Source organism: Apostichopus japonicus, chromosome 16, assembly GCF_037975245.1.
Source record: "Apostichopus japonicus isolate 1M-3 chromosome 16, ASM3797524v1, whole genome shotgun sequence".
NCBI lineage: Eukaryota > Metazoa > Echinodermata > Holothuroidea > Aspidochirotida > Stichopodidae > Apostichopus > Apostichopus japonicus.
This window is the reverse complement of record NC_092576.1, coordinates 21,791,424-21,810,674: the sequence shown is the minus strand read 5'-3', so window position 1 is coordinate 21,810,674 and position 19,251 is coordinate 21,791,424. Positions and strand designations below refer to the sequence as shown.

The 19,251-nt window shown below is 36.6% G+C and overlaps 1 protein-coding gene and 1 long non-coding RNA gene across 2 annotated transcripts in view; both read left to right on the top strand.

Annotated features, from left to right (window-relative positions):
* LOC139982813 (uncharacterized) overlaps positions 1-19,251 on the top strand; it is an 890,000-nt gene that overhangs the window by 817,086 nt on the left and 53,663 nt on the right. Inside the window, exons 74-76 of the mRNA XM_071995913.1 lie at positions 3,449-3,657; positions 7,743-7,819; positions 11,736-11,791. Of these exons, the coding sequence (XP_071852014.1) occupies positions 3,449-3,657; positions 7,743-7,819; positions 11,736-11,791 (342 nt within the window). The remainder of the gene's footprint in view (positions 1-3,448; positions 3,658-7,742; positions 7,820-11,735; positions 11,792-19,251) is intronic.
* LOC139982831 (uncharacterized) lies at positions 14,308-18,897 on the top strand. The gene is made up of 3 exons (XR_011798387.1): positions 14,308-15,816; positions 17,814-18,051; positions 18,757-18,897. It is a non-coding gene; the product is annotated as an uncharacterized lncRNA (long non-coding RNA).

The following is a 19,251-nucleotide window of genomic DNA, read 5'->3' as shown; positions in this document are numbered from 1 at the left end:
ACAACGATGGAACAAGAACAAACAGATAAGGAAAAAATTGTAAAGGAACAATAATAAGAATATAGTGCATTACAGATAGATTGAAAGATATAGAGATGAAACATTCTAAACAAGAAAAGGAGAAATAAACAGATGAAAATGAAGGAAATTAACATTACTATACACTAGCCTGATTTCTTTTTGTATTTAAACAAAACTCAAAGAGAAGACAAAATGTCAAGATGGAAAAAACAAATAGATAAGAATCTCAAGATAACAATGATTTGCTAAAACAATCTCCACACAGTGATAGACCGGCTATAAAGCTCGATATAATAATAATAAGAATAAGGTGAACCCAAAGGAAACTGACTAAACAACCAAATTACACTATGTTACCAATGTTTTGCAACTTACCGTATCGTAACATATGACTGTTTCCCTTGTGATTTCTTGGTGTACGTACACTGTTAAGTTTTCAGATTCCTTCTATTCAATTTGTTGCAATTGATTCCCTTCAATAATTTATTTATCTTTTAAAGTGTGCCTTTTACAATTTCTTAATTGGTATTAAACATGTTTGTCTGCGAATTTGTTCTTTTTCATTTGTATTCTTGTTTATTTATTTCATCGTTGTATTTTTGCCCAAACGGCCGTCCATAATACTGTAGTGTATCAAAATGATCAGAGACGTACACAGATATACGGCTCTGAAAGTGATTGCGAAGAGCGCCCTCGAATTGAGGAGAGAAAATGAAGAGTTGTGGTGGGGGGGGGGGGTGCAAATCATCTACTTTGTACATGTTACCATGACTCAGATGGGAAATAGGAAATTTCAACCTTTTCATCTCAAATATTGAGTACTCTATCTAAACAGTTCGCTTTTATTCCCAAAGTTCTGTGAATTTCTACCTTTTTACCCTAAAACTGAAACTATTTTCTTCTTCAACATTCTATTGAAACTGCCATCATATATATATATACATAAATTCCTACCTTTTCATCTCATAATAACTATTTTATCAAAAAATATTAACCTTCTTGATTAGAATGGTAGTATATATGAAGTAAAACTTTGGGAAAAGAAAGGACTTGACGCAAAAACATTTTAGTTGCTTTGCGGCAACATTTTGATATCGAAACTAGGACCTATGAGATAGGCCTATGTGAAGAAAAAAATACCATTAACGTTTGCTTGCCTGGCTCTCTGTTCGATGATGCAAAGATCCAGATGAATGATCCAGCACTGAAATGGAGTGGTATTAGTTAAAACGTGTTTGAGTCGGGGGGGGGGGGGGATTACTCGTGTCATTGCACTTTTGCAATGATTTTATGAATATGATCAAATATTTATTTGTAAAAAACAATGTAACTTGTCACAGCACCGCTTGTCAGCATGATGTGTAGCCTATGACTTGTAAACAAGGGTGTCTATTCCATGCAGGTGTTTTAGTATCATTAAACACGTACTTCTTTAAATCATTTTCAACAGATTCAAACATTCCTGATTGTTAGTTCAATTCAGCTTCTACTAATTACTAGGCATGGAGGGGGACGGGGTCATACTTTTGCCCTGAGTTTAACCGTTGGCGAGGGGACACAAATCCCTCTTCCGCATAGGGTCGACGCCCCTGACACATTAGCAACAGTTGGTTAACATTAATATTAATTGCATGTTATGGTAACTTGACAAAATTCATAGGAATGATGATAATGCATGCTTATAATTACTGGGTGGGCAAACTAATTTGCTTGGTGATGGCACAGTTGTCCACCCAGTTACTTTATGTTATTTACTTCCCTCATGTCAAAAAATTATTAAACCGCAAAACTTTTTTAATGTCTTTCTGGCAGTAATTCGAACGTTCTGTTCCGCCTACAGTTACACTTCTTTTTCTCTCTATTTTGTCTAATTAATTTTAGTCGTACGTCATTTCCAAGCTACCAGAGATATGTCTGTAATAATGGCACGCATAGACGAAGATTGATTTGACTGTGAGTTATTGGTTGCGATCTGTCTTTATGTTCTGACCAACTCCCCGTGCTTGAGGGCGGTAGTCCATATTATAACAATGTCCACATCATCCAAATTTAAAACGTAAAACGTTTTTAAAATTGAAAGTGCGCCACTAATTTCAACTTGTATCAATCAATATCATATGTTTGCTTGAAAAGGGCGCCATCCTCCCATTCAACTTGTAATAAACTGATTCATCTCGTGTTTGTTAATTTACGTTTGTCCGCTAACTGTTAACATAGTAACAGAAGATATTACAATGAAGACCCAATCAACCTGATTAAACTGAAAAGCAGTAATGAATTTATTTAATTTAACACTCAAGGATATGATGTATTTCAAGATCATGACATAACATTATGCTTAATGAAGTAAATTTTAAAAAGCGGATGGTGCCATTTAATTGGAAGAAACGATAACTTTTAGAAAGTTAAGATCATAGGCATTACCCCTATTAGGAATGTCTACAAACACAAAGGAAGAAAGCAAATGTTACATTTCGAAAAATTCACTAGAAGTTAAATCACACTCAAACCTAGGAATGAAGTCAGGGCTATCGGTAAATTCCATGTGATGGTAATTAAATAAAATTAATTAGCTTTTAATAGTTGAAGAACTAAACAGAGATAGACGTCATCATTTAAACAAATCTTATTAAACGGAAATAATTAAAACTCATGTTGAATCGTACGGATTTGGTTCAACAATTAAGTAATTTGTTAATTAAATTATTATTATATTATATTTATGATTATTTTCAAGCCTCATCAACCGTTTTCTCTTGAAGCATGAAATTGATCTACATCTGCTTCTCTAAAATACATCTTAATTATCAGTAACAACTGATTTATTTAACTAAATATTCTTCCAAGCATCTTTAAACTTTATAAAACCGTTGCATTGGGTGAAGTTGAGGTTTTCTTTTCATGATTCCAATTACACTACCTGTAGTGACAGCAATTTACATTTTCAATTACATTTTAATTCTGAAAGTTCAAAATTAGATACACAATTAAATTCATGTGATCAATATTTTTCTTCAAAAGATAGAATAATTTCAATTCTTGATTACCCAATCTTTGTAACCTTCTCATCCCATCTTTGAGATGTGTTTCCTCTTAATTAATAACTTAAAATTGCTTTACTCTGTGCATTTGTATCCTTAATTGCATTCTTATTTTATTAAACCTTACCAGCAATAATCCTTTAATTAATCATTTTATCGTTAAACTATACAAAATAATCCTTTAATCCTACATAACCGATCCATTTCCTCCAATATAAACCATTTATTTCTGTTTGTATTTGATTCCTCTTACATCAACCCCTTATTTCCGTTTCATAAATTTATTCCATTTTACAGCTAATACAACCTAATTGTCCTTGTTTATCGCTTTACTTTCCTTTATTTTTATCTACTCGATTATCAGTAACTCTATTCTTTCATTCTAGATTCCTATCTCCGGTGTGTATCTATGCCTCTGTTCTCCTAGAGTTGATGAGTCTGGTCTGAACCTTATCCTTCAGTCTGGTCTCTCTCTCTCTATCTTGAGTTCTCTTCAGAAGCTGGAGATCTATGACGACTGCAGGAAACTAACTAACAAAAAGTTGGCGGCCATCTTGTCTTACTCCTCACAGTGTACAAGCTTGAAGGAGCTGAGGTAAGTATTCCGGTGTAGATGTTAGAATCATCATAACAGCTAAATAGAGAATTAATGTAATTAATAATAGTTATCAATATTAAACTAACAATATTTAATGTAAACTCTGCTGTATTTTAATGTCAAGGATTGGATTTAATTAGTTTAAGTGGATTTATTTGAATAAATTTGGCCATCGTGAAAGGAATTCTGTAGGATGTTAAGATAAATAAAACGAAATATAATGGTTGCATTTGTAATATTTTAAGAATGGGGTTGGTAGAGAGGGTTGAAGGGGTGGGTTGTGGGTTGTTTAAGATGTTCTTTGATTGGAATATTGTTACAGTTTAACTCAGAAATGTGTTTAAGAATGGCAGTAATGTTAATTAGGACAAAACAAAGAGTTAATACACACAAGGTATTGGATTTTAATAATTCTAATTGAATATAATGAATATTCTAAAATAGAGTTTCTGAGTTTTATAAGTAAGAAATGTTACTTTTGAAATTGAAAACTTCAAAAAATGTGATGAATTATGTAAATTTTATTTTAAAAATATGTTTAATAATATTATATAAATTAGTGAATGATGGCAATAAAAAATAGCAAAAACATATAAATTTATTGTTCAAAACCCAAGAAATAAATTATACTACTCTAGCAAAACATGAAATGTATACCAAAAAAGCAACAAATAAAACAGTTTTAGTTGTCGCAGTTTCAAAACTAGTTAATCAAAATATGTTAATAAATACATATAAAAACGAAAATAAAAATAAAGTAATTGTAACTAAGTTTTTGAAGTATTTTCTTTTTATTAAAATAAAAATCATGTAAGGCAAATCTCATAAATACTGTGATATGTAATCCACTCAGAATTGCATCAACGCCTTCTGTATATTGTGGAATACAATTTCATGTCAAATCAGTTAAAATAATATTTTATTTCACTCATTATCTTAAAGAATAAGAAAAAAAGCTGGGACATAGTGAGCTTCATTTTTTTAAAGATGATAACTTCATACAAAAATGTCATTAAAACATTCTGTTGTTTAAAATTGTAATACTCGCGTTTAATATTTCTTCATTCTTCAGTATTGACTATGAAATCCATGCTTTGCCCTAAACAATTTAATGTTGTTGACCACCCCCTCACACCCCACTCCCACGCCCCTTCACTCATAGGTCATTCGAAAACCGGTTTCACTCAATACATTCCCGACACCAATCCACGTTATTCCATTTACCAATCCACCGTTACCATACCGACCCTCTTCAATGTACCATGGATAAGGAAACTCATATTAACTGCACAAATATATATGTTATAATTTTGTAAAATTGGATATAGATCAATGACGGAATAACAACGAGTTGCAATGTGATACAATTCTAAAAGGTTGATATTTACTAAATACTTAAATAATAAGGAACATTGGTGTATCTGCTTTTTGTGTATGCAATTTTACATTTTGTGTTTATCCTTTTCCTGAAATAACCCTAGAGGACCAGTTGTTTCGCCCAGTAAAGAATGTTGCTATGTCCTTGACCCTCCTACCCCTCTCCCTTCCCCCATCCTCCTCTTTAGTGCAAGTTTTTGCAGGTTTGCCATCCCCCCTATAGCGTTGAAAAACTTACTTTTTAAGATTAAGAAACAATTTTTCAGCTTTAAGAATCATTATTTCTAGATTTCATATTTTACCATGCAGTGAACTCAGCCAATCTCAGACATTTTAGTTCTCATTTAAAGTGAGATGGAGTCACGAAGATGAACTAAAGAATCAATAAATCTACCCAAAATAGCACACGATGCAAATCATGTGATCCGAGGGGAAAGTACATGCAGTTGTTACAAGGAGTCAGTATTAATCCGTTTGTTGTGTATACTGTTGTATTCTACAGGTGCGTATCCAGGGGGGGGTGTTGGGGGCGCGCGCCCCCCGGGTAAGAAAAAGAGGAGAGGAAAAAAAGAGAAGAACAAAAGGAAAAAAGAGGGTAAAAAGAGGAGGAGGAAGGAAGGGAAAAAGAAGGAGTGAAAAAAGAGGAGGGAGTAGAATAAATATGCCAAGACACCTGGAAGAGAAAGAAGAACAGTGACATCATTACAGCACTGATCGCTAATATATACACAGGGTAGCCAGTGACGGATCTAGGATGTCGGAAGGGGCGGGCGCATCACCCTTCCCCTATCACCGACAACTCCATTTTTGACGTTTCCATTTTTCCTCTCTCACTAATGTATCTATATATATACTACATATGGTCTACCATTACGCGTGTGTGTGTGTGTGTATGGACGCCTTAAACCATTGTGCTATGAAACCAATTGTGGCTGGTCGGAGTCGTCGGAGAACATGACGCATTTCGGGAAGGGGGCGACCGCCCCCGAGCATATTTTTTTTATGATATCGCTAGTAAATTCAAAATAGAAAATGCTTAGATGCAACTTACAAGGCAGTGGAAGTGTCATATCCAGCGATCTGGGAGGCATTTTCGGCCAAAATTTTCTTGTACGTTCGCGCCAATCTGTGGTGGCGCTACGCTTAGATAGTTTGCCTACAGGCTTCGCCCCTCCCTTGGCAAAGTATTCGCTACGCGCCTGTTCGAATTTGTAAACCACACAGCAGATATCACATCATATATCAGTGAGCATGAAAATCGAGGTTCCAGGATGAACAGCCTCAAAACTGTCGATGTGTGTAGTCATAGTAACCCATTTGATTTTGGGGACTCTAACGACTTTACCCAAAAAATATAACCTAAATTTTTCGCGCGCTCCGCGCGCGTTTAACACGTTGATATCAATATATAAGTAAGCATCAGTTATTACATCGCATGCCATCGTGTATAGTACGGTTCATGGAAATTGCGCAGTATACCGCGGGATGCTGTAAATAACGAAATGTCTTATGTAGATGGAGAAAAAGCATGGAGGTCCAATTATGTCAAATTCTCTTTTACATTAGTAATGTCGAATTAGTCGGCCAAGCTTACAACTTTCTTTAAATTATCAAGGAGATATTTTTTAAACTGGTCATTTCCTTTAGCTACATCATTGCAATTTATTTTTCTTTCCGTAGGAGCCCTTGCCTCCTACGCCTATGTGTGTAGTGTTCGGTTGAAGGAAATATCTGGTATTTTTTCATTTCCTTCAACCAAGTTTTATAATAGCCGTTATAAGAGGTTTTAATATTTCTACACCAATAAATTAGTGTGTCTGAATTTTCGAAAATTTCCTGACCAACATTCTTCATCATACTTCCCTCTACTCGTGTAATTTTGACCGGTCTGTTACGGGTTCAAGGAGGTTTTTCTATATTGGTTGTCCATAGATGACATTTTTTGGCAACATTATGGGTATGTTTTGAAGTGAGTTTATTCACGAGAAATGTGAATTTTCAAATTTTGAACAAATAATGGGCTGAAAACCTTGAAAAGTGGGGCTGTCGGGTATTGTGGACCGCGACGTAGAATCACCTACAAAAGCAATGATCCACAGGAGATGCGATGAGGTCGAACATGATGTGTGACTGATGAAAATCTTCAAAAAGGTTATGGATGGAAAGAAAACTATTGGGAAATACTTGGTTCCCAGGTAAAAGTGTACATCTGGTTGGTCATTTTCAAGCCCGAGAAGTGCCATTTCCGGTGATCTGGGGGGTATCAAAACCAGAAATTTTCTTGTACGCTGCGCGCCAACCGATGGTGGCGCTCCGCTTAGATAGTAATTTGCGCCCCCGGGTTAGAAAATCCTGGATACGCGCCTGTTCTACATGGCTGAACAACTTTAAAATTAATTGTAAAGTTAAACATATGCACAATTTAGCCAATTCTGATAATTTGGACGGCTGGAATTACTATCAATCACATACAATTTACATACATCATCTTTATTATCTACATTACTATACCCATTCTGGTTTAATATTCGTGCAAACGTTGAAACACAAGGCTGATAATGATCAATCAGGTGTGGTTATTTCCTTGTTATTTGTTGTTTACTTTATTTATCTTCATTGATTTGGTAAACATTAAACGTTACTAGGAGGACATTCCTCTACGTGTTCTACATCTTACACGATGATTACTCTGCTTCTCTCCATAGGTTTAGTTGGTACGATCTGCCAGACACTATTCCGGTTGAATCCATTCCATCATCCTTGAAGTCAAGAAATGTGAAAGGTATTGTCATAATGACGTCATAATGGACATATTTCAAATTTCGTTCATTTATTAAAAGGCTTAAAACCAACTATGTGCAAGTCTGCTGACTTGTTGATTGTTGTTGATTCACATACAAGAGAGTAATGAATCAGCAACACATTTCTGCCCATTTGTAAGTAGGAGACACCCAAAACAGGGTCTTCTAAAACAACAAACCGAATAATATATATTTAACAACACTTAACACTCAACAATTTATTCCTTTGATTTCGCTCTTTCTCGATCACTGCCCTATAATATGTTTCTATGAGTGGCGATCACATCAATTGATGCATTAAATCGCTTTCCCAAATGTAATGTTATCATACACATTGGGCAACTTAATTACACTGCGACAATGATTGTTTAGGGTTTTGGAAGGTTTTGTTGTGCTTCCCCCTTCCAATACCAATAAGAGTCTGCCAAATCGTTCCCCCCCCCCCCCAACACACACACCCACCTACATATAAAACATATCAAAATATACGCTTAAAGGCATTGAAGACTCGCCCCAAACCGCATGCGGCCATCTGAAAAAGTTAACTTTCTGTTGCTTGCAAGTGACGTTTTGTTTGTGTTGCTACAAAATGCAGACAGTAATGAAACGTGATACCTTGTTATCTTTAGCTGGACCTGAGATGTCCATCGCTGTATAGTTTGTATACTGTGCTGTGGGTATTGACCGCAGCTGTATGTACTGACTGTGCATTAGTGTCTAATTACCGACGGTAACAAGCTGTGTGTGTATTTTCTGGGATCGATGGTGGTGATTAACACTTCTGTTACACCTCATTCGAAACTAGGTCAGATTACCGGCATTTGACATTTCTTTTTGCGCGAGTCTTCACACCCTTTAAACTATTCTATCAATCTGAATTACAGAATAAAGCAGCGAAATATAACTTAGCATCAAAGTTTTTGATTATCTGAAATTTGTGAGACGCATTTCTAAGTTGAATGTTGTGAGATCAACACAATACTTGACACATTCCTAAATATATTTACTTACACAGCGGTATTGATGTAAATTATGCGTACTACAGCAAGGGGACTGGTATAACTCAGGATAAGTGATATATAAAATCTCGGAGAAAGGTATAGGCCTACTGTATTATTCTAGTTCTCTTCCGTGATCCCTTTGTAAACAGCAGTCTCTGAAAACATTAAAAATAAAGCAACATCTGTATCAGCGGATATTACTGGCCGTGTATAGCGACGAAGAAAAATAAGCGAAAACTAGACAGAAACCAAATATGTAACAGAACCGTAGGGACTAGATGTACAGTACTTGAAATATCCTAATTGGTAATATTAGCTCAGTATGATAACATCAAAGACGTTATCAACGCAAAGAATAGATACTCGTTCTGATTTTACAGGTCGGTAAAACCGATATGATATGTGGGGCTGGGTGGTCTGTGGTCCTTTCCCAGAAAAAGGGAAACTTTATACACCAAATATTACCTTCTGAGGCATAGTTGACTTATATTATGTCTAATATGTAAGGCTAAACGCAACATTGTGATATAACTACTTTGAAATGCTATGTAAGTTTGAAATGCGTGATAGTGGTGGTAGGAGGACACCCCACCACCCTCTTGGTCGGTGCTTGAAAAGAGTACAATCTGAATGTATTTGCAAACATTAACTTCCATGAATGATTTGCCTTGAAAAAATAATAGTATGAATAAAAAGTGGTTAATGATATTAGGGAAAGCATTAGAAATATATGTGCTTTAATAATAATAATATTAACTAGTCTTATATAGCGCAGATTCCAACAAAAGTTGTTCGATGTGCTTTACGAGTGCTGACAGTACAAACGCTAATAGAGTTGAGAGAACAGAAAAGTTTTAAGACAGCGCTTGCATAGAATAATAGAATCTAAAGACTTTATTTCTACCTAGAGAGTTCCATAAAAGTGGTGCAGCATTAAGAAAGCTACGGTCACCGAAAGATCTTGTACGTGACATTAGAACCTGAAGTTGTAATTGATATTGCGAACGTATTGGTCTACATTTAGCTTGCTGATGTTAAAGAACATTAAGGTGGTTAGGATACCAGTTTAAATGGCGCGAAAAATAGAATGAGCATGTTGTAGTCAATACAGAGTCTTATTGGTAACAAGTGTAGTTCTTCCAGTATAAGGAGGGATGGGGGTAAACCTGTTCGCCCTATGGATTATTCGAGCAGCCGTGTTTTGGATCCTTTGCAATCTTGATAGTTGGGATGTTGCTACACCAATAGAAGAGTATTGCCATAATCCAGCCTTCTTGAGTTAACAGCATGAATAAGTTTTTCAGTAGCAGGCCTATCGAGATATTATCTTAGTTGCCCGACCCGCCTAACATGAAACATTGTAGGCTTACATATGTAGTTAATTTGCTGATCCATAGCAAGGTAAGTGTTCATATACACACCGAGATTGCGGACTACCGGAACAGAGGTTATGACCTTGTCACCAATTCTTAAAGGGACCTGATTTGATCCCATACATCATAATACCTACTTCGGAAAACAATTACCTCCGTTGTTTTCATCGTTTAACTTAAGATAGTTATTGGACATCCATATATCCTGACTTCCTGAATGCATGACTCCATTTTAGATACAGCTAATTGGAGATGTTTTCTTTTTACAACCATATTTTATTTCTTTGAACACTTCTATAGAGGAAATAAGTCACAGAGGTATGTAAGGGGTGTGTCACTCATTAGCTGTTCCACAATGGGCATCTATTTCTTTGTTCACATAGTTTCCATGACAACTAAGTAGAAATTGAATTAAATTATCAACAGAAATTTAATTATATATTTTCCTTATCGTGTATGAAATTATTTTGGAAATCGTTAAGTTAAGAGTGAATGCGTAGTGAGACTAATATGATACTGAAAGAGATCTTTGCTTACACTTAAGCTGTGTTTGTAAATAGGAAAATAGAATTTCCTTATGATCAATTGTGATTGCGATTTCACAGGCATACTAACGGGGGGGGGGGGGGGGGGGTGGGGGATGTACCACACTTTAACATAGGCTCCTTGAAATTTCTTATAAATTTGGACAGTGTTATTATTCAATATAATAATTGTGTATGTCAAGTCATATAAACAATATGTTAGAACATAAATACTTTCCTCTTTCACAAAGGAAAAGTAGTCTTCATACAGTTGAAAACAAACATACCTTAGAAAGTGGCTGAAAACAACACATATAAACCTTAGTTTACAAAACTGACGTACTCTTACGACATCATAAATGTGATCACTGGATTGTCTTGTAGCTCCATAATTTCACTCCATATTAGAGTAATGACAAATACTTTTTAGTTTTTATTCTATTATCATAGTAGATTTCATGATCTTTGATGACGTCACTGATGTTGAGTGTTCTCTGATCAGTTCATCGTCTCATGGATTATTACATCTTGATCTGAGCATCGAATACTCGACTATCATGATTTAATTTCTTAACAGAGTCCACCATTCGTTCCTATTTGAGTTGTTTCACATGTTGTATGTGGGATGAGTGTACAACTGGTCTGTTATATTAATGAGATGATAACAATGCTAAACTGATTGGTTATATAACTAGAGGATAATGTTTTTAAACTGATCAGGTATAAAACCGAGATGATAATGATAGTAAACTGATCGGTAATCTTACTGAGATATAAGGATTATAAACTGATCAGCTATATTACTGAGATTATAATGATAGTAGACTGATAAGATTAACTTTCAGGAATCAACTAGATTGATTAGTCAGCTGATGTGAAAATTATCATCAAGAGACAATATTAATCCAGTTATCATAATGTTTACAATTTCTTTCCAGACCAATAAATATAAAGTATGCACTGATGCTAACATAGCTCTTTTTGGTTTTATTCTTACAGTTTGGAAGTGGTTCTCTTCTTCTCATCATCTGAATTTACAGACCGGTCGATGGCAGGTAAGAGATAATTCACCTTTATTTATGGCAGCTACTGCTGATAATACAAGTCCGACCTCTGTTATTTCATTTACATTCATTCTCAAGGGTGGCGGAAGCACTTTTAATTTGGGGGGGGGGGGCACCGAGATCAAAGGGCACTTTGCAGAAATTCGATTAGACTGAAGCAGCCTTATATTTAGCACCCTTTCTAACTCTTATTGTGTATTATCCTACTTGCGTATACACATCACTCCATCAACGCCTCTTCCCCCCAGCCCCCCCCCCCCTCAAGGAAAAGATGCATACTAGCTACTAGTTTGACCCACAGAAATTCATTAAAATTCAAGGACATAGCCAGGATTTGCAAATTTGTTTTCATGACTATCTGAGCGGAGCGCCACCATCGGTTGGCGCGGAGCGTACAAGAACATTTTTGGTTTTACAAACCCCTCAGATGGCCGGAAACGGCCCTTCCCTAGTGTTCATTCTGGTTCCCTGGCCTCTTGCTAACTTGAGACACCTCAATTTTTTATGGAGAAAAAGGGCACATTTTTAACCTGAGGAAAAGTGGGGGGCACGTGCACCATTATTAATATCGTCGGTTGAATGTACTTAATTACTTAGTAGTACAGGGGGAGATAGGGGAGGGGATGCAGTCTGTATAAAATCTAAAATCTTTAATACAACATGACTTTCAGATCTCTTCCTCTTGATTCTACTGCAGAACTTCCGTCCAATTTACTTTCTTCTGACCCTGAATGTAGCCCTGTGTTGCTCTCATTACTCATATACCTACTTTTAAATATTAACAATTCTCCTCAAGTACTTATCAATAACATTGAATTATATTGAGTAAGATTGAAGTATAAGGAACAAAATCAATCTAATCGTGTGTTTAGCTCCACTCTTCCATAACGTCACATTAAAACTGTTATTTTGTTGATGATTTATAATTTGTGTGCACACTCTAAAACTCATTTCATGACAGCTGCACTGCTTGCACAGATACAGTCTAAGTGTCAGGGATATTCGTGTGTTAAAAAAATTACTATAATCTTTCCTGGTGGGACTTTTTTGGACTGAAGTAAAATTATGTTTTCTACTCTTTCCGTTAACAGTCAAGTAAGCTACCAGCAGACTGTAACAAACAGCACAAAATACAGAACTTGAAAAAATCAATTATTGCTTCTCTTCCCTTTAAGTTCAATCTAACTCAAATATGAACTCGGTTATCTCTAAAAGTGTTAAGGGGTTTGAATGATAACTATAGTTATCAGCTATTATCCAGATTAGTATAAACATGACTGACGTACAACTGAATTAAATTTTGCTCATAATATAACACTGTTCTTTCTAATAGCTTCAAGGGATTTGAAGGATACTTATTGTTTAAACATTTATTTATCAAGGTAAATGTTTTAGCGACGGTTCCAGCTACACTACTGCACATATGACATTAACAACATAGACTTTCAAGGTTAGAAATGAGGATGACCTGGTGACCTATGCAAAGTAGGGCGATTCAACAAGGTTTCCTTTGTATGGTTTTAATATCATATCAGAAACTGGTTCTCATTGCCTCATCAATTGTGTGTGGAGTGTATAGATCAACGATATTGCTTGTAAACATCAGATTCACCGTTTCTAGAGTCTTTATGCTGGACATTTTTGGCGATTGATATAAATGAAGGAAGAGTTGCTGCGTTTATTGATATATTGAAAACAAAATGAATACTATTTCGAAATTTGTATATTTGTTATATTGGTTATTTGGAATAAACTTTAGAAGATAGTGCAAGCATTTTTTAGTGGCACCAGATTCACTCTGTGGAGTAAAGCATTACCGATGATTCGGTGGGGCTGTGATTAAATCACTTTCTACGCACATTTACACAACATACCATAATACCAGTCAGTCTGTGGGAGGCCAGGCGATTATCCTTCTGCAGTTCTGTTGTATATGAAACATGGTAACCAAAGAACTAGACACGTATTTTGTGACGCTTTATACAACACAATGTTAATGAAAAATCCCGCACATGAATCTGAATTTTTCAAGATTCTGCGTCACGGATATAAAGTTCTAAGCCTTTGCCGTTTACTGTTTTGTGCATTTTGTTAAAATCATCTTAGATGTGCAGTTAACTTTCCTTTGGAAAAGCTGGATGATCCGTTTCAAGCAATGGTTGGATGACAAGACTAACTTAAAGGTCACGTGACACGTAACAGATTTCCTTCAAACTTACACAAATTGAGAAACTACATATCAAAACCCCATACTCCAAATTTGGAGTTCCACAATTGTTTCTTTGCTGTTTTAATTAAGTTAATAACCAAGCTAATTCCGAAAGATAATGACGTCACGGGGGGAACCGCCAATGTTACCAAAACTAAGTATGCCTAATATGCTAACCGAGATCAAAGCCGTAAACAATACGTTACGAACAGTAAACAAAATATCAGTTGAGAATGGGTGCACAACAGTACAAGAAAGTTTCGTGTTCGTCAAACACTGTATACAGCGATAGCTTAGTACCAGTGCACTCAGCCAGCCTAGCTGGGTTTCAGTTGTTTTCCGCATACGTTACTTTCCGCTGATTACTTTCCGCTGAAAAAATTCTTCTGCGGAAAACACCTTTTTTTTCACCTTCCTGTATACTATATTTTCCGCAATTTTAGGATACCAAGTTCAGGCAGGATGATTAAAATAACATGAGAAAGTATCAAAGAACGTCGATAAAGGATGGTTAGACTGAGTTCATGTCAGAAAAGTTAAGCTGCATATAATACAGAGGAGGCTTGGGGGTGTGTAATTAGGGATTATTAAAGAAGTATGTGGTGGTCGGCCGATAAAAGGGCAAAGGGACACCCGCGTTATGAAGGATTGACTATCTAATAAAGTATTAAAAGTGCGGTCCGCGTAATGATAGTTTAAAAAAAAAGTTGTAAAAGGCGGTATCTTTGATTTTCGCTGGAAATGGCTGTATAAGTAAGGGAGCTGTTTTAATAGCCGAACACGCATTTTGCACCACCTTTCTTACGAGTTAAATCTAAAATCATGGCCGATTTATCCTGTTACAGTTAAATCCTATCTTCTCCACCTTCCTAAATCATTCCATGTGCCTAATCAATTCAGTAAGTTATTCTGTTCCTCCAAAAAGAAAACGTTACTTTCCGCTGAAAAAAACGTTGTTTTCCGCTGACAAATTTGTTTGCGGAAAACACCGTTTTGTTTCAGCGGAAAGTAACGTGTGCGGAAAACAACGGTACCCGCCTAGCTGCCTATAAGTAAAGATTGGCTTGGACCTTCGAGCGAATCTTATGTGTGCAGTGCGCCCTTCACCAGTTAAAGTTTCGATTACTATTGCCTATCCGCGCAACATGGACTTGGAACACCAACAGCTCGCCGTCTACAAGACAATGCCGTTCCTTCTCTATTTGGAGAAAGTATCTTCAAATCTCGAGGAGATATAGAAACAAGTAGACCAGTAGTTGCGAAGCTGGATCGGAAAAGAGTAAGTGTATTTTCTGGCCTAGGCCTACTACAACAATGACTAACTTGGTATTATTACTATCTTACAGTAGGCTAATTCTTATAATTTCGTTCAGTTAGTTAGGCCCTTAATTAGGTACGGCGACGATAAAGTTAGGCGTAGGCTAGGGCTATATTAACTTTCATTTGTGGTACATCATGAAAAATCCAGAATAACAAGCATAAGATGTTTACATGTCATTTTGCCCAATATTATAATGTGCTCCCACCTATCTATATACTCAGAGTCATAGCTCATATGTTTCACAGTAAATGACATCCTTATATTTTGCCATTTTTGTTGGTAGGGCTGCAATTTTTGTTGCAAGAAAAAACGCTTGTGACAGGTACTTTCAAACATATCAAACTGCTTTCTTAAATGAACTTTCATAACTTCCTTGTTATTTTCTATCCCAATTTTCAATACTTAGATTAATCTAGAAGCTGTTCCCCAACCAACTGCAGTGAAAATAAAGGCAGGATTCTGCAGAATGTACATCTCCATCTAAAGGTAGCATGATCTTATATATGTAAGGGTGTTTGCCACTGAAAATAAATGTTTTTCTTGATCAGAGAACTCTGGGTTTGGTGTGAAGACCAAACACAGAGCAAGACACATAAAAAAAAATAGAAAACTCAACTGGATTGGATCAAAAGAAATTATAATTATGAATAACAAGCAATATACAGTACAGCTGATCTGGGCCCAGTCAAAGAATTAAATAAAACAACTTACAGTAGTGAGGTGCGCACCCAAAAGTAAAGTAAATACACTTAATTTATAAAGCTGTTCTGGTGAGTTTGCGTGCTGGTGACATCAGGTACAGGTCTTCCACGACATCAGATAGAGTTGAACAGATAAATGGTTTAATGTCTGATCCCAACGAAATAGTATCCTTTAATTAATAAGCGATAGAGTCCCAGGCTATCCTCCAGTAAAATAATGTGTATATCCTTTGTGGTAAAATAATGTCAGTTATAACAAATGGTGTCCCGGCCTATCCTTTATGGTAAAATTATATCCTCTAAGTAAATAATATTCCTTATAGTAAATAGTGTCCCAGACTGTCAGGTGAATATGACTCCTTCCATAAAATAATAAGGACTACAGTAACTTGATTTGTAAATTAAGATTTAAAACAAACTATCCAGCATTAAAACTATATATATCTTCTCTTTTACAACTGTCTTGCTCTAATACTTATGGCCAACTGCCTGACTCCCTATACCCTCACAAAACTCCTTTGTTCCTATAATATATACAGTATACTCAGACCCCATTTCCTGTGAGGGCTAATTTCCAGGAAGAACAAAGATAGTTGCTTAGCAACCCAGAAGGAGAAATCTTAATCCCCCTCCTTTTACCACCACAAGCAACATATAAATACACACACTGTACAAATGCATAGCCCTCTGTACAGTGAGCACTGTACAGTGTACAAAAAAAACAAGTAAAACTATGATACAAAAGAAAACTTTATGTAAGAGCTGACCATCTTACATAGACATGTGCTTGATATTACCGAAAAACAGTTGGGAAATGTGGGAGGGGAGGGTGGTGACAGGCATTAAAGATTTAAGTAGTCAGTTTTGAACGGGATACAAGGAATCTCCACCAGTAAAACATTGAGGCATGTATATTGGGGGGCAAGCTACCAGACAAAAAGGAGGCAGGGGGGTTGGGGGGAGAAATTGTGGTAGAGAAGTGTAAGGTAGGGTAATACAAGGAAGAATGGAAAACTTTCATACATCTATAGAGTATTCTATAGCAGAAGTGAGTACAGGGGCCAAAATTTTAGAAACAGTACTCGTTGAAAGCAAAATAGAAATTAAAACTGCACATCGGGTAGGCTGACTAGGGGATAATATACATTGTATTTTATCCATCATATACGCCTGCCTGACAAGCAGGCGCGTAGCCAGGAATTTGCCAAGGGAGGGGCGAAACTGTAGATTCGGCATTGCAAACTATCTAAGCGTAGCGCCACCATGGTTGGCGCGAAGCGTACAAGAAAATTTTGGCTGTAAATGCCTCCCAGATCGCCGGAAATGGCACTTCCCATGCCTTGTTAGTTGCATCTTAGCATTTTCTCTTTCGAAAATACTAGCGATATCATAAAAACCTTAAAAAAATTAATATGTATGTATGTATGTAAAAAATATGCTCAAGGGGGGGCGGCTGCCCCCTTTGCCCCCCCCCCCCTGCTACGCGCCTGCTAACGAGAGTGGTTGAGGAGGCTATACCTGATGGCTTCACAGGAAAATATAAAGGCTACAGCTATAGTTACTGAGAGAAGGGAGATTACATTGTAGTTATACTATATGAAACCAAGCTGAAGTCATTTGCAATGCTCATGGTGTGAGCGGCCCATATTTTTGCAGCCACGTAAAGCAGGAGGATATGCTCTCCTTCAGAAAAGATAAGTGAACCATCTAGGCAGCTGACCCCTGTCCAAGAGCAGCCTACTGTATGTGCGTGGTATAATAAGCGTTTATTCTAATTTTCAGTGAATTTAACACATGTAGAAGTCCAGTGTTCACTGGTCCCCCTACCACCATTGAAGTTGCTGACTGGACCAACAGAGACAAGAACACCAACAAAGCAACCAGGGCCATCTCACAGTGGCGATGATGGTCCGTCTGCTGCTGTGGCATCCACATCGGGATACACCGAAACACCGCCAGGTAGTCCGGACTACACTCCATCAGTTAACTCATCTGAACATGACAAAGATGACCCTTCAAGGTAATTTTCAAGATTGATAGTAGATTAGTCTGGAAAATCAATTGGTGCCATAACTTTCTGGAAAGAGGATCATTATTAATTTTGACACCAACACTGTGGGGCAGTCTGGAATGTGTGGTGAGGCCATCAGTCTTTACTTCAATTAGCGCATACATACTGTATCTCGTAGAGTTGTCACAGCGGTATGTGAACAAGGAAATAAAGGCACAAACAAGTAGTTGGATTTAACAGAGTATATTATATCTTCACTTGGCTGGATATCTGCTACTGAATACAAATGGTGAAAGTTGCATCTTATACACTCTTTTACCATGGATTACAAGGGGATGGGACAGGATGTTACTCTGTCCACATGTTTACTTTACTACATAAACGGTGGTTAAGCTACTGAGACAATGACCACACATCCTGTTGAAGATTACATAATCCATAATATTAGGTGCACAAACAGGTGTAGGGTTTTTGTTGTAATCAGTAAAAATATATTGGAATTGTTCAGGCACAAGTTGTCAGGTAAAACCTGACCCATGTATCCACACCAATTGAGGTGTACTCAGCTGTCGCCTTAGTTGGGCATCCAAAGACTTGACCGACAACTGTGCCATGCCTATTGACCGAAATGGAGTGATTGGAATGCGTCTATCTAAATGGTATGTTTTTATGAACTATTATGATATTATTCTTCATATCTTTACTATTCTACAGATTATGTATGGGAACTTCTTGACTGCTTGCAACAACTTCTGCAGAAGTGGAACTCTGGGAGAGGAGTGTCCTGTTCCTGTCAGAAAAGAGCCCCCACCCCTTGCAAGCTCCTATGTTCATCCGAACAATGAGGATGCCATAAAACAACACCGAAGCAGATTTCAAAAGCTTTGCTGAAGTACTGTAGTTGATGGCCTCCCAAGTTCTAATTTTGTTTCATTGTAGTGGGGAGCAATCGACTCTGTGAATCGTCTGTTCACATGGTGTATGGCACAGCTGCAGAGCAGTGTTAACAGGTCGCTACCAGCCTTTAGGGAAGTTGCTTAAGTTTTACATTCAAGTTTTACTTACATCTGGTTTCCATTGTAACTAACTATTAGTAATGATAACATATTAAAAAAAGTTCCAATGACAAGTATTCCTTTCTAGAGAGCTTAGACTTCATAAATATAAATTTCATGCTGACTTACTATTTGTATGCAACTTTGGTGTTCC